This window comes from Ammospiza caudacuta, chromosome 2, assembly GCF_027887145.1.
Source record: "Ammospiza caudacuta isolate bAmmCau1 chromosome 2, bAmmCau1.pri, whole genome shotgun sequence".
Taxonomy (NCBI): Eukaryota; Metazoa; Chordata; class Aves; order Passeriformes; family Passerellidae; genus Ammospiza; species Ammospiza caudacuta.
This window is the reverse complement of record NC_080594.1, coordinates 50,201,379-50,216,391: the sequence shown is the minus strand read 5'-3', so window position 1 is coordinate 50,216,391 and position 15,013 is coordinate 50,201,379. Positions and strand designations below refer to the sequence as shown.

At 44.4% G+C, this 15,013-nt stretch overlaps 1 protein-coding gene across 1 annotated transcript in view; it reads left to right on the top strand.

Moving 5' to 3' along the window:
- The window catches only part of SPATA13 (spermatogenesis associated 13), a 71,669-nt gene that overhangs the window by 25,056 nt on the left and 31,600 nt on the right, over window positions 1-15,013 (top strand). The window contains exon 2 of the mRNA XM_058825096.1: window positions 2,049-3,845. Within this exon, the coding sequence (XP_058681079.1) occupies window positions 2,208-3,845 (1,638 nt within the window). The 5' untranslated portion in view covers window positions 2,049-2,207. The remainder of the gene's footprint in view (window positions 1-2,048; window positions 3,846-15,013) is intronic.

The window sequence follows — 15,013 nt, the reverse complement described above, 5'->3', positions numbered from 1 at the left end:
CCATGGAGGAAATGTTTAAGCTCCTAAACGTGACCATCGCCGCGCGGCCGCTTGTTCCTCGGCCGGTGGAAGGAAGGCAGGCTCCTTGCAGCGAGCGGCAGCGGCGGGGGGCAGCGGGGCGGGCGGAGCGGACCCTGCCGGGCGCGGGGCGGTGGGAGCAGCCCAGCCCCGCCCCGGCCCGGCCCGGCCCGCCCCGCCGGGCGCCGCTGCCATAGCGATGCGGGAGCGGGCAGCGGCCGGGACGCGCGGCGGCGGCGGGGAGCCCCGGCTCTGCCTAGGTAAGGGTGCTGCTCCGGGGCTGCTGTCGGAGGCTCCGAGCTACGAGCTGGGTTTTTAATCTCATCTCGTTGTGTTTGTTCTGCCGCCCCCCCCCCCCCCCCCCCCCCATCCGCGCCCCTTCAGCCCGCTCAGGTGCAGTTTCTCCCAGAGCCGCTTTCTCTGGGAACTTCTCTGCCGAGAGCAGCGTCTTGTGCTCGTTTATCGTTCGGTGTTTTCTTTCCGCGTGGAAAGTTGCGAGCGGTTCCAGGGCTCAAGGGCCGGCCGAGGGTTGGGTGGCCGGCGGGCTTTTGTCCGGCCGGTGTGCCGCGGCGGCGGGGCTCGGCCCGGCTCTGCCCTGCCCTGCTGCCCGGCAGGCTCCGCCGCGACCCCGTCACTAGCGGGGATTAACAACTGCGGCGGGGATGTTCCAGGCGTCTTGCTGAAGCGCGAGCAAATCCTTTTATCCGCAGAGGAGCAGAGGCTCGCAAAACTTTGAAAGTGCGCTCAGGAGGAGGGAGCAGCCCGAAAGGCAGCGGGCAGGGCTCCGCAGCTGCCGCGTTTCACGTGGAGGTGGGACTGACTGGCTGTGCGGGTCCCGGCGGTGTCCCCGCGATGGAACCCCCGGCGGGCTCCTGCACCTCCCGCCGCTGCCCCTCCGCCTCGCCCAAGTCCCCGTCCCCGCTGCTCCCCGAGCCCCCGCGGCCCTTGCGATGGGAAAGAGACAAAGAAGGGTCCGGGGTCTGCCGCCTTGCCCAAAGCACAGCTGTACACGTTCTCTCCTTGTTTCGGGTGAGGGGGAAATCCCCCCCGCCGCCCCCTGGACCCCGCAGACAGCGGCAAGTTTTCGAAGATCCCACTGTCCCTTGCTGAAAGGACCGTGCATAAGCTTTGTTTTTAAGGTGGAGCCAGCTTCAGACTGGGCATCCCAGTGTTTTTCAGGGCATTGTTTATCATGGTGGGGAAAACGTCTGCCTGGCTAAGATCCCTGGCTGGGGCAGGAGACGCATGGCCGGTGGTCCCCCCACAGCTTTCCCAGGCACTGGAGTGTGATCTGGTCTCCTGGGTCTCCCAGCTCAGCTGAGGAGGAGATCCTTTAAGCATGTCCCAAATGCTCTAGTCACTTTCAGGTTTAAGTTTTCATTTTGTTGTCACCATAGCATAGGGTGGCTTCTGGATGTACTGCTTTTAATTCTTGTTTTCTTTTGTAGGGAAAAAGACTTTGCTGTGCACTTGATGTAATTTCTTAGAATTTTATGTGCCAGGGGACAGACAAGTCAGTCAAGTGTCACACAGCCTTCCAACAGAAGCAAGTGTAGGAAAAATAATGTCTGTTTTCCTCTTCCTTGCCTCCTGTTTGAGAGTTAGGTGTCCCTTGATGAACGTGTTTTAGATGAAAACCTCCCATGTGTCTTGGGGCTCAGTGCTGAGCACATGAGAAGGAAGACTGGATTGGTGTTACAGGGAGTTTCTTTCCCTTACGTGCATATGAGGATTGCATTTACTATTGTAAGGTAGCTGTGCTAGTCATAATGAATTTATTAGCTGATTAGCATTAGAGAAACAAGTACATATTGAAATTATTCTGGTCTCTTAAATTGCTGACAAATGCAATTATACTTTGAGGGAGTGACAAATGCCTTCTCTGCACCCCTGCAACACACCTTTGTTCACCATGAAGAGCTCCTTCATTTTGTTTGTGTCTTTATTTCCTACAATATAGCTGAAGCTTCTTTTCAAAGGGGACTTTGTAAGAAAACTTTTTAATGTTGGCTTTTGTTTTCTTGATGCAGGCAGCACCACCTGAGGAGCTCAGCTCACCCAGTCGATGTGAAGGCAAGGCAGACCAAGGTGCAGCAGATGAAGGGGAGGCAGCGAGATCAGCTGGTGGGGACAGCAGTGTTGCTTTGAACTACCCCAGCCTCCACCTCCATGCCTACAGCATTGAGAGCATGACAACATTTCCGAATGGCTGTGGAAATGGCACCACCGTTACTTGTATAGTTATGGATAATAAAGAGCCCCAAAACCAGACTACCTGTGCCAGTCATAATGGGGGACACAGCACCAGCAACAATGTTGAGGAGGAATTTCAAGAGGACAAGCTCAGCCCTTCCAAAATCATGCGCTTTTTCACCACCCCTCGGAAACGGGCTAATTCCAGCTCTGACAGGCCTCGTTCTCTGGTTTTGATGGGCAACTCATCCACGTGGAATGCCTTTTCTTCTATCAGAAGGATGGGATCTTTCAAGAAGTTGAAATCTTCAGTTCAGCAAGGAACTCAAACAAGGGAATGCTCAGACGTTGTAAACGACAACAGCATAGGCAAACGTGGTTCAAATGGAGCAGTGGTGCAAGTTCAGACTAACAGGTATTCCTATTCGGGGCCTCTGCATGATTTCCAGAATGCAGTGGATAGTTTGGCTTCTGACTGCTCTGATGTGGAGGAGAGCGATGAGTCCTTCCTGAGGAACACTCATCGCTCACGCAGCATCAGGCGGGCTTACGGTGCTGGCCGCATCAACTTGTTAGACACAGATAAAATTCAGAGTCGCCACAACTGTGTTAGGCCAACGTCACCTGTCATTGCAGAGCCAAAGATCTGTGAAATTCTGGTGAAAGACTCTGAAAACAACAGGATCATTTATTGGAGAAGCAAAAGTTCTGATAATTTGAACTTTCTGAAGAAAAGCTCATTCAAACGGAAGTCCACCTCAAACCTTGCTGATCTGAAGGTCTCAGATGAAAAACATATACCAGCAAGGACTGCGAGTGTTCCTTCTGCTGACTCTGACAAAAGTGATGGAAACCCTGAGAGGCGATCCAAGCGATGGAAGAGCCCTATCAGAGCAAAGGATTTTGATCGAGTTTTGAAACTCGTCAGTAACGTTACAGATGTTGCAAGGAAGAAGGATGGCCCCAAGAACGTGGCTCCTTCTCCCGGTGAGCTGTCCCAGAGAACAAGGTCAAACAGCAGGCTGCACGATGACTACTCCCGCAGGGTTTCCAGCAGCACGGACCATGACAGGAAGAGAGGCACCTCCTCAGTATCCAGTCCAGACTCTTCCTTGCCAGAAACACCTTGCCTGCAAAGCCCTGTGATTCCTCAGGGTAAAAAGGCTGACATGAATGTAGCTGTCACTGAGGATAAAAGCCCCAGGACGTCATCAGGTATCCCAGACTCTGATAGCTTTTCACCTACTCTGGATGACATTAGTCCATTTCCCAATGAAGTCTTTTATTCGGACTCAGATGAACCAAAAGCTACTCAGCAGTGTACAGATGAAGCCGAAAACCTTTATGTTCCCGTCAGGCCAACTACTCCAAAGCCTCAAAGTCCAACTGCAGGGAAGGTCAAGTGCAGTATGAATTTCCAGTGTCCAAACCATCACAGCACGTTGTCACTGAGCTCATCAGAGAGCGAGGAGAGAGTTGAGGTACCGGGGCTGAAGCTGGGCAGGAATCCTGTTTGCTTCCAGGACTCAGTGAAAACTGTGTATTATGATGATGGAAATGAAGACAGTGGCATAAGCAGCCACTCTCAGCTGAGCCTCAATTTAGCCTCTGGTACTGAAGAGAAAAAGGAAGAGGTAAGAAAGAAAGAAAAATCCTTCAAAAGTGATGTATATTCGCTGTTGGGTTTTGTCTTTATTAATGCAAAACAATGCAAAGTAATGGCTGCTGCAGCTTGTTATTGCTAAAATATGCTGACAGTAATTATTTCCTTTAAATATTCTCTTTGGATGCTAATATACAATTATTTTTTTCTTTGCACATTAATATCAAAGGAAGTTTTGGCAGCAAAGGTATTCGTGTACGTTTTCAAGGGCAGTTCATTGCACCCTGAAGATACACCACCTGTCATGTGGCCTTGTCAGACTTTACCAGCCTGAGCAGGGTCTGACTGTGTTTTCTTGACAACTGAAAGGTCTTTTTAAAGCGTCCGTGTATTCTGAAGTAGTGTTGACTTACTGTAAAACACTTTGCCTGTGGAAACCTTGCAGAACATGGTAATATTTGTAGAGCAGTTGGGTGTGAAAGACACAGTACAGATGTTTAAGCATTCAGTTGTATGCAATGTTTTCCCTGTGTAGTGATGACTATACTGAGGGTAAACTGCTTGCTTATTCCTTTGCTTGCCAACTGCAGACAGCAGTGCTTTAGACACTGGGCTGAGTCTTTTGCTACTGTTGTTCTGGTGAAGACACAGTTGTTCTCACTGCACCTGATGAGTGATTTCATACTCTCAGTGAATGGGTAAAGGGATATATTGCAGCACCTCTGAGGTAAATTCACATGATAACATTGTGCCCCCACCTAAAATATGGTGTGAATTGGCACCAGGGAAGTTGCAATGATTTGGCAGCCTTGATGAAGAGCTGTCAGACATACCCTGCACCTGTCTGAAGCAGTGAAGTTTAGCTCAGCCCCAGCTCAAATATCCATCTGGATCTGTATAAATATGCAAGTCATTTACAGAATGAAGCTGACATATCTTTTAAGCCACTTCAGTTTGACTAAAGTATCTTAGACCTTAGGTATGAGATAGGCAAGGCAATGCTGCAGCTGCACAAGCTCCAGCCTTTCATGCTATGAAGTTTTAAAATGTCTGTGAACCTGTCCTACTTTTAAAGGCTTGGCACAGTTTTTGCAGACTAACTGCAAAAAAGTGGTTACAGAGCTTATCAGTATTGTCCTTCTGCTGGAGAAAAGCAATTTTGTTTACTGTTGTGTTTGCAGCAATGGTAAGATTGAAAAAATAAACTCAGTGTGTATAAATGTCTGGGCTCAGAGTTTATTCGTCTTCTGGAATCATAGAATTACTCCAGCTATCCATATTTTCCAAAACTCTTACTTACGTGCAAGGAGAAGCTTTCACACTGCCAGAAGAGGCAAGAGTCCTAGTGTGGATAGATGCCAGTTGTATTTCTCAGGAGTAAAATGGGAGGTGGAATTAATGCTACTCATCTACCATCTAGTGGTGAGCTGCCATCATGACCCAGAAGAAATTAATCTGGTCCTTCCCCTTAGTTCCCAACAAACCAGTACAGTTTTTACATGAATGTGTCTGCGTTGGGTGGGTAAAAGTTACTGCAGTTTTTAGTTTTAACACCACATTCTGTTATTATCTAACATGCAATTTAAGCTTTCTCTTTATATTATAACATTTTTAGGGTAATTGTAAGTGTCCTTTAGTACTTGCTTCAGTTGTCTAAAATACAGAGTGTGCACTGGTGGCAGCTCTGGGTTTGTGTAATGGGCAGGCAGACAGTATGGGAGAGATCCCAGCAAAAGATGGAGGAAGTGGTGGCCGGGGTAAGCTTGGCTGTAAGCCCTCACTTTGTTGTTGTGAGCACTGCCTGGAGCCCCTGTGCTTCGTAAAAACAGCTGTGGCATAGCTGCGTCCAGGCAGAACTCTCTTCTAATGGAAAAAGCCAAAATTTTTGGAGTTGGGAGGTGTGGGTTGGAAGCAGGAGCTGTGCAGGAGAGAGTCTACTTTTATCTTGCTATACAAGGGGTATAAAGTCTGTTATTTCTTTTTTCCATGCCTGTTTCTCATCTCATACACAACCCTAAAGCTGTGGCACTCAGAGTGACTGCCAGACAGGTAGAGTGGTATGGTTTCTTCCTACCATTTCTTTGGAGGATTCGATTTCCTGCTTTACAGCATGCTTCCCTCAGCATGGAACTAGCTTGGCACCAAAGATACTTATACCAGGTTATTTTTTAATTGGAATTTATTCAGCCTGTAGGCACTTTTATGAATGCCACATACTCACACAATGAGGTCACTGGGGTTTGAACTTCTGACTACAATTCATTTTTACCTTACACCTCCGCATTGCAGAACTGTACCTGCCCAGCAAGTTGTTCTGTGATGGCTGAGTGCTTAGTTTACTCTCAACAATCGTTTGAGATGTGGTGTGGAGCCATGGGCATCACACATTTTCAATTTTTTGTCTGAATCTTAAATACACTGTGTTGATGGACAACTCTGCACTGTTTCCATGTTTCATGGATCTGCCTTTCTGTCCAGATTTCATGTATAAGCCAGTATGTATTCCAGTACATTTACTAAAGCTTGAAGACATATTTTGATATAAAGCTTAGAAGGTCCTCAGGCTCAAATAATTCTCTTTTCGGGACTGGCTGCTGTAGCTGGAAGCAAGTATAGTTTATTTCCTTACTCACTCATCTGATAGATAAGTCAGCAAATGAAATCTGTGGTAATTTGGACCATCTCTATATTTTCCCAAATATGGAAACTAAAATATTTCTACCTTATGTTTCCCCACTACTGTAAAGCTGATTTTGCAGTATTCCTGCAAGGGCATCTATTTGTTCATCAGAATTGATATTTTGCGTTGGTTTTTTTTCCTTACGTGATTGAGTCTTGAGATCCTGTCACTTCTCTTTGTTGGTTTCACTAAAATGCAGGATTTGGATTGAAGCGGGGGAAATTTCTTGGGTTTTGGTCCTGACAGAGGTTGTTTCCCAGGGAAGAGCTAATTAAGTGCAGCATGGATCCGTGCCTCAGCACTTCTGAGGCTACAGAGGTGTGAGTCACCAAAGCTCACCTTTGACATCCCATGCTTTGCCACTGTCTGCTTCATGCTACTGTCATTTATATTCAATAGGTTGCTTTTAAATGGCATGAGGAGATGATTAAATACAAGCTTGTACTTGTGTGGAGTGTTTCACATAGTCTTTGCTTTCATGAAGGAAGAGCCCCATGTCACTGGAATAATGAAAACTTAGTCTGTTTCAGACTGGCATGTGTCAGCCACTAAAGCTGCCTGAACAAAATACTGTTCTGAATTTGTTACAAAAAAGTAAGAGTCGAGTTACTTGACATTTCACCCAGTCTTTCACAAACTCTTAGATCAGGTGGTATTTAGGTTGCCTTGCTGGCATCTGGCTTCACAGTACACCAGACTTTTTATAACTTGAGTACCTTATCTGCATGACCATAAGTGCATGATAAATTACAGTGAAGAGGTAACTCTGCTGTAATTACGATTGAGTCACAGTTTATTTGCAGACAATATTTTACATGTTCTAAGACCTGTCTGTCAACTCATTTATGTTCATGCCCTATAAAAGTCACTGGTCCCAGCTAGTCCACATCATAAAGTGCCCAGTGCTCAGCTGTTGGCAAAGTTGAGCTGGTGGGTCCTGGATAGGTCTCTGGACTCTGAATATTGAGCACACAGGGTTTAACTTGGAGGACAGCTTGTAAAGATGAAGAGGAAGCATGCCTTTAGGGGTGGGGACTCAGATATGTCCTCACTGTTTGTCCTCACTATTTCTAGCTTCAAAAAGTGTCCTCACAGTGAAGGACCAAAGGGTGGGAGCTGGATGTGGTCGTGTTCAATGCCTGCAAGGAGCAAGCAGCAGCCAGGATCTGAGGGTGATCATCTGTAGTACATGCCTCAAGGTCCTGAGTGCTGTGGGGCTGTGTATGAGCACACCTGCTGGGAGCTAGCTGCTTTCAGCTCTCTGAACTCTTCTTTTTGGACTTATTCACCTCTGGTTCATCCATGTGCAGTTTAGAGTGTAGCTTAATCAACCTAATGTGTATTACCATAAACTGTGAGGGATAATTAGGTGAAGTAGTGGGGGAAAATTTCTTAAAGTGGGTTTACTCCTAAGGGGCTTGTAATTTGGAGTGAGGGCTCACCACTCCAGTGGCACTCTGGTCTTGCTGACTACAGCGCCTGGGGACAGAGCAGCAGAACCCTGACACAGGGTCTGAAGAGCTTCTTACAGAAAACTGAGGTTTCAGTTAGACCAAACAACACTGGATTTGCACTAAACTCTGAGCTGCTCTGCACAAGTCAGGGTGCATTCACACAATGTCCACACAGTCACTCAGTGAGTGACTTCCAGATGCGTTTGCCCAGAGCTAGACTAGATACCACTGCTCATTGCTACAAGCCTAGATTGCAGAATCCATTGCTGCAATAATGCAGCAGGGAGCCCTCAAATGACAGGAATATCTTCCTATAGCAGCAAAAACTCTTTCAACTCCCAGCAGCAGAGCTGTCATCCCTTGGGTGCAGCCCATAATCATTTGTTGCTGTATCTGCAACTAGGAAGAAGAAAAACAAAGCAGTCATGACAATAATCTGAGTTCTGGATTCGCCTGAATTTTAGACCAAGTAACTCTGCAGTTCTTAATAAAATTAGCCATTTCTGAAAACTGTAGGATAATATAGGAGATAGGAGTTACTGTCATTCTCTCAGAAATGGTTTGGATGGTGACGGAGAGCTCAGGGGGGCTTCACTGCAGTTACCCTGGGGCAAGCTGCACCCTTTCTTTATTGCATTTGTGCATCTTTGCCTTTCCAGAGCGTCCCATATTTGACTCTGCTGTAGCTGTCCAGTGGCACCTCATTAATACCCAGGTGTTGCTCACCCTGGGATCAGGAGTAATAAGTAGTGCACCAGAAAGCAGAGCAGCACTGTGCCCATGTGATTTGGTTTCTTACATCAAACACAGTGTTGAGTTGTTGGCACTGAGAATCCATCTCAATGCTAGGTGGGTGAGATTTCCAAAGTGAGCAGAGGCAGCTGCAGAATCTCCCCTGAGCCACGTGCATTTTCCCTTTCTGACGTCTGGAGGCTGCCATGGTGCTGGCGCCAGGATGCTGTGGCAGGCTGGGAGACCAGCCGAGTGTTGGGGGAGAGCCCAGCAGCCTTGCCCCCCCCCCATTCTCTGGGAAGTAATAATTGGCAGAGCTGCCCAAGGCTGCTCCTCCCCTCCCAGGCTGGGGTTTGTGTCTGTTGCTGGGACTTGCTGGGGGCAGGGCTTGGGCTTGGGCAGGGACAGTGAAGCTTTGCTCTGAAAGGGTGGAGGGAGTGAGGAACCAGAGGACCTCATTTTGGAGAGACTCTGAAGAGAGGCAGAGGCTTATGGCTTTTTAAGTTTTGCTTTGTTAACATGAAGTTCTGCTTCCAACCTGTGGTAATCATTTGAGATCTGCCAGTGGGTATTACAAAGATAGCCTGAAAGAAGAAAAAAAGTCTCTCATTTTGCCAAATGAAGGGATTTTTTTAACCTGCTACTTGTTCTGGGGTGTTCTGAGTAAATTCCGAAAATATGTAGGGATTTATTTAGGATTTATTAATATCTATACATCTAAAAGAAGCAGAGAATATGAATACCCCTTCACTATGCACCACAAGTTTGCAGTTCCAGTTCAGATACTGAAGGAAAGACTGGACAGTATAAGAGCATCATCCACCATCCTCAAGTATTGAGTCACCAAAAAACTAGAGGAAACAGTTTTCTGGTTTTAGCACATTTGCATTTTTATATGACTGATAAGACTATTTCTACAAAGGAAGTACATTTCCCTGCAAACTCCTCCCCTGTGCCATTTGGAAGTATGTTAGCTGATTTGGATTTGGAAATGAATTAGAGGAGAGGATGAAGGAAATCCTTGAGGCTGAGGAACAGATTTGAGAATCATGAGATCCGCTTGTCATTTCCAGTCCTGCCCTATGCTTCTACATGACTTAAGTGCTTTGTATCTGTTCCTTATCTGTAAAATGTGGATATTACCAAGGTGAACTCGCTAATCTTGGTGAAGCATATTGCTGAGAGGGAAAGCTTTATGCTTTATCATTGATTGTGATAAGCAGGCTTTCAAGGATCAGGTTAAATGAAGCAAACCTGCATTAAAAGGCCTTAGAAAATAGATGGCTAAATTTTCTTTGTATCTATATAGCCTGATCTATTAATGTGGTTTTATAGGTGTATTTGTTAGTTAGAACACCACAATTGCTTTGGTGTTCACAGATCCCAAGTGGAAAATTATATAAATTTTTTCCCCAATTTTTAAAACTTCTAAAATTAGTGTTTCACCACAGCAGTTTGTGTTGCTAATGGGGGTTGCTTTTGCTATGTCACAGGGCACAGTAATGTTGTTTTTCTTTACTGAAATGCATAGTATTTCCTGCATCTATTCTGTGAGTTTATACTGGTGTAGTGCAGTGGTATTCCTTTAGGGAGTCCCCATCAGAAGCAGTGCTTTGCAAAATTTTCAGCTGTGGCTCCACACAATTTTTTTTTTTGAGGGGAGGAAGGGGAAAAGAAAAGGGAGGTTATCCTCCAAGCAGCTAAAATGTATGTAGATGTTGGCCATGGTTGTATTGCATTGATTGCCTCTGCTTTGCTTGTGCATATAAGTGTAATTTAAGCAGGTTTTTTTTGCAGTTGTTTCACAGATTGTGTTTTGCTGTCTTGCAGACCACTGGTCAAATTGCCCTTGATGTTCCAGGGATAGATAATCAATGCATTTATGTGGGGTCTTCGCAAAGGCCAATTACAAAGAAAAGATGTTAGTGGCAGAGGAGGCAGAGGGATGTAAAGAAAAAGAATATAATGCAATTTGCATTTAATTACAAAGGAATAGATGGAAATTTTCTTGAATTGGACTGGTTTAATAATTCTTGTTTTTTTGTGATTGAAGATGTAATTACTGAAAGTGTGCTTTCCTCTGCAGTAAAAGCAGTCATTTCCATGGTAGCTCTTGCTATGGTATCGCTGTTTGAAATTGTCTCTGTTGGATCAATAGGGGATCACTGGGCTCTCTTGAAACTTCAGAATCTTTTTATAAAACCTAGAAAGAAAGCAATGAATAAATTTTCTCTGGGATACTTTATTTATCCACAGTTTCATAATCTGTGTCTGTCGCAACAGTTTGCAGAAAAACTAAAGTATTGATCGCGTCCATGAAACATAAAACAAGCTTTTAACCTCATTTGGTATTAGTGATAAATGAACTTCAACTAATGCTCTCCCAACTGCTATTTATCAGCAAGAAAAAGTGCAGTGGTTTCTTTTTATCATGTACCTAGGTGGAGACATGTCCAGACTTTTACTCTGTTAGGTCAAGGTGTTGAAGTAATTTATATCCACTAGGTCACAATATCTTGGCCCTTTATATGTTTGGTGGCTTGTATAAATGGAAAAGCCACTTCTAATATTACTGTTGAGTTCCTAAGATTTGGCAGTTACTGTGCTATACAGAAATAATAGCTGTTTTATAGTCACCAATTAAAATATTTTATATAGCTGTCATTGCTAGTGAAAGAAATTTGTACATTTTTATATCGATCCCTAAATATATGCAGAAATGTATCTGCTTGCTCAAAATAAAAAGATACCTACATGACCTAGCACAAGTATTGTGATAGTTTCAAGCCTTGTCATTTGCAGAAGAGCAATTACCCATCAAAACTTTTCACTGAGAAGATGTAGTAATTGTGTTCTGAAACTTCTCAGCCTACTCAGGTTTTCCTCATAACTTATTCTCAGTCAGAATCATCATCCGTTTAATTTATCACACCTTTCAATAAATTGCATTTGGAAATTAATATGCATTTTTGTAAAGACATTATTAGATTTTGATTTTCTGTTTTCTGTGGGTTAGAAAAAGGCAGTAGTTGTTAGCAAAATTACATTTCAGCCAGGCAGCTCAAATATACAGAGATAACAGAAGAAGAAGTATTGCAACTTACTGTGTAGCTAAGGAAAACAAACAAACCCTCCCCTCCCCCCCAAAAAAAAAAAAAAGAAAAAAAAAAAAGAAAAAAGCAGAAGCATAGTCAAGATGCTCTTTTCCCTGGGGAAGAGGAATGCTGGGGGTCTTTGTCCAAGATGTACCTACTTGTGACTTCCCAGAAGATTATCAGGTAGGGAAAGCTTTTCAGGTAAGAAGTGTCCCCTTACACCTTTGAAATTGTCTGTATGTGCATGTTATGGAACATCACTGCATTCGGAACTTAAAGGTTAAATTTTGAAAATCTGAATAGGTAACAGTAGGGGTTGAAATGCAGATTAATGGTCAAGGGATCTCAGCAATGTACACGTCATCAAGACCTTTATAAAGTGGGGATTTTAATTAGGGAGTTTATTGGCTAAACGTGTTGAGCAAAAAAAACCCAAAAAATCCAGAGCTTGTTTTTCCTTTGCTATCATGGTGTCAGCCCTCAAAAGTGTCCCAACAACAGGAGGCTGACCAGCAGCATTTTCTGTTGGGTCAGACTTGTAGTTTGGGCTTTCTCTGCAGCAGAGAATGGGGTCAGGTATAGAGGATGAAGGGTTATTCATGGTTGGTGTAACTGCACCAGCAGAAGTCCTGCCATGCAATTTCAGGTACTGGCAATTTCTTTGCCATATCACTGATAAAAGTTGCATCCGCATAAGCAACATTTTATCAGTACTGTGCAATTCAGGTCTTGTGCTCCTTGGGCAGCACTTCCTCTGAAATCAGTTCTGAGTGCTGAATATATCAAAAGTACACAGTGGTCTGAGTAATAGCTGGAGAACCGGGCTCTAAAGACTAAGCTAAGATTTCAGTGATTAAACACCTGATGCTGATGTTGCTTACCTTGGTTATTAATGAGCACAGGGAATGCCAATAGCAGTCATGTGCCATTCAATGGAACAGGGTTGTACCAGGGCCAAGTTGAGCTGAGTGAGATCATTATTGAGTCCTTGAAGTTGCTGTAGCTGGATTGGGAAATCAGTCTGGGCCCAGGCATGGGAGGGGTTTGGTCTGGCTGGGCACAGACTCTGTGGTGTCATTGTTTACCTGGGAGCAGCCTGGGAGAGCTCCCACTGTAGCCTGCTGGGTGTGGTCAGCGGGTCCTGGGGAACACAGCCTTAACAGCACACCTGAATGTGGCACCTGGAGTTGAGCCCAACTAAAAATAGCTGTCAAATGAAGTGAGGAGCAGCTATCAAAGACAGCTGGAAAAAACCTCATGGTGAAGCTGCACATTTTTGGAGCAGGAGGTGGGGACCAAGCAGGGCAGTCCGCAGCACTAGGGAACATAGTTGTAGCTCCATCTAAACCCACCTGCAATCCAGTTGACAACTGGTTCCTGCCTGTAGTGCTGCCTGGCTGGTCACTCAGTAGGCTTGGCTGATGCTCTTGTTTAGGGGCTCAGCTTGATTCCTGGAACATAAAAGATCCTGCACTGCTGGAGATGTCATGACAGGCTTCCCTTTGTCCCCAGGGGCTGCTTCTGGATGGCCCAAGCCTCCCTGTGTCATACTTGCATGATGCATGGCACATGGAGATGTCTTAGATTCCTTTGGACGTTTGAAATAGCCCTGGGTGTTAATGTTCAGGCAACAAAATTTCATTCTAGATTTCTCCTGGCTATGATGACAGCTTTATTATCTAGTTAATGTACAGACAGCTCCATTGCAGAATTGAAATTAAAATGCAGGAATCTGAAGCTAAGAGTGACATATTGAAAGGGATCAATAGCAAATATAAGTGTATCCTGGATTGAAGTAGATATTCATTTTAAATGGTTGTATTTGTATATACAGTGCTGTCAGGAATAAGGAAAGCAGTTGAAATACAATGATTTAACTAGTTTGCTGTTGTAGGAATTTAGTTATCCAGATAAAATTAATTCATTTGCATCAGCACAAACAAGCAGAGCTGTTTGCATTTGCACTCTCAGAAGAAACCTAACTGAGGATACAGCCTAAAAGGCAAGATAAATAATCTTGATTTCTAGTATTGGTGTTGCTAGACTAGCAGGTATGAATTTCAGAAAATCCAATGTGGATTAATCTTAGACCTTAACTTCTCAGAAATCTCAAAATGCCTTGAAATTTTTGACCAGCACTTAAAATGCATGAGCCAGTGCATGAGATTTTGATTTTCATCCTATATGAAGTGCCATGTCTATCTCTAGATATCTGTAGATGTTCCCAGTAATAATTGCACAACATCAACCTGCTTTCACTTGTAAAAGATTCATTAGGAGAAGGTAATTTGAGGTCAGCAGTGGTGCACCATATAAAGCCAGTCATAGGTGGAGTACAATTGTTTCCTCAGAATTTTTTCCTTGATGTCAAGAATCACACTTATGCTTAAGTTACTGCAGTACTGGAGCCTGTGAGTTGTGTACTGGATATTTTTATTCCTGCTAGTGAGTGGTCACTTGATAAGGTCCTGCTTGAGCAGGCCACTTAGAGGAATGTGAGATTATCAGCCTGGTTTGCCCTGTTTTTTGTAGTGACAGGGTTATGCTTTCTCTTTTAGTATTTTACAGTGCAGTTTATAGATCTAAGACTAAAAACACACATCCTTCAGCATTGTTTGTTGTACAGCAGAGATTAATCTGGCTGTCATTGGATCACTACTTAAGGTGGAGTCCTGCAGAATGCAAGCAGTCCTCTGCAAATGTTATTGCTCAAGATAAGGGTGTAAGCAGCAGATTATGAGATGACGTGTGACGTGTCCTTCCTCAGTCTAAAAGTACAGGATCATGGTATGAACTTTGCCTGACTGGTTATGCAGAGAGTGTGCTCACATTTGTAGCTCTTATGGATGAGACTTTGCGAAACAAAAACAGAAAATGACTCTCATGAGCTCCTTTCTCAGTCACTGCATATGTGGAGACCCTTTACCTGTGTCTGATTCTGAGGTAAGAACCTTATTTAACCTGTGACTTTGCTGCTGAGTCTTGGAGGGGCTGTGCTTAAGGGACAGCTTTGCTGAAGCTGTGTTAATGCATCAGCCAGGGAGTGACTCTCTGCTTCATTAAATGTACTGTTAAAACTGATCCTGAACACAAATTTGTAGAGAACTGAAGTTCTTGCTTGAATGACAGGTATAGAAACAAATTTTGTTTTAAAGTACTCTATTTAGAATAAATGTCATGCTGTAAGTGAAATAATTGAATGTAGAACAATATACTTGGGAATATTTGAAAAGTACCA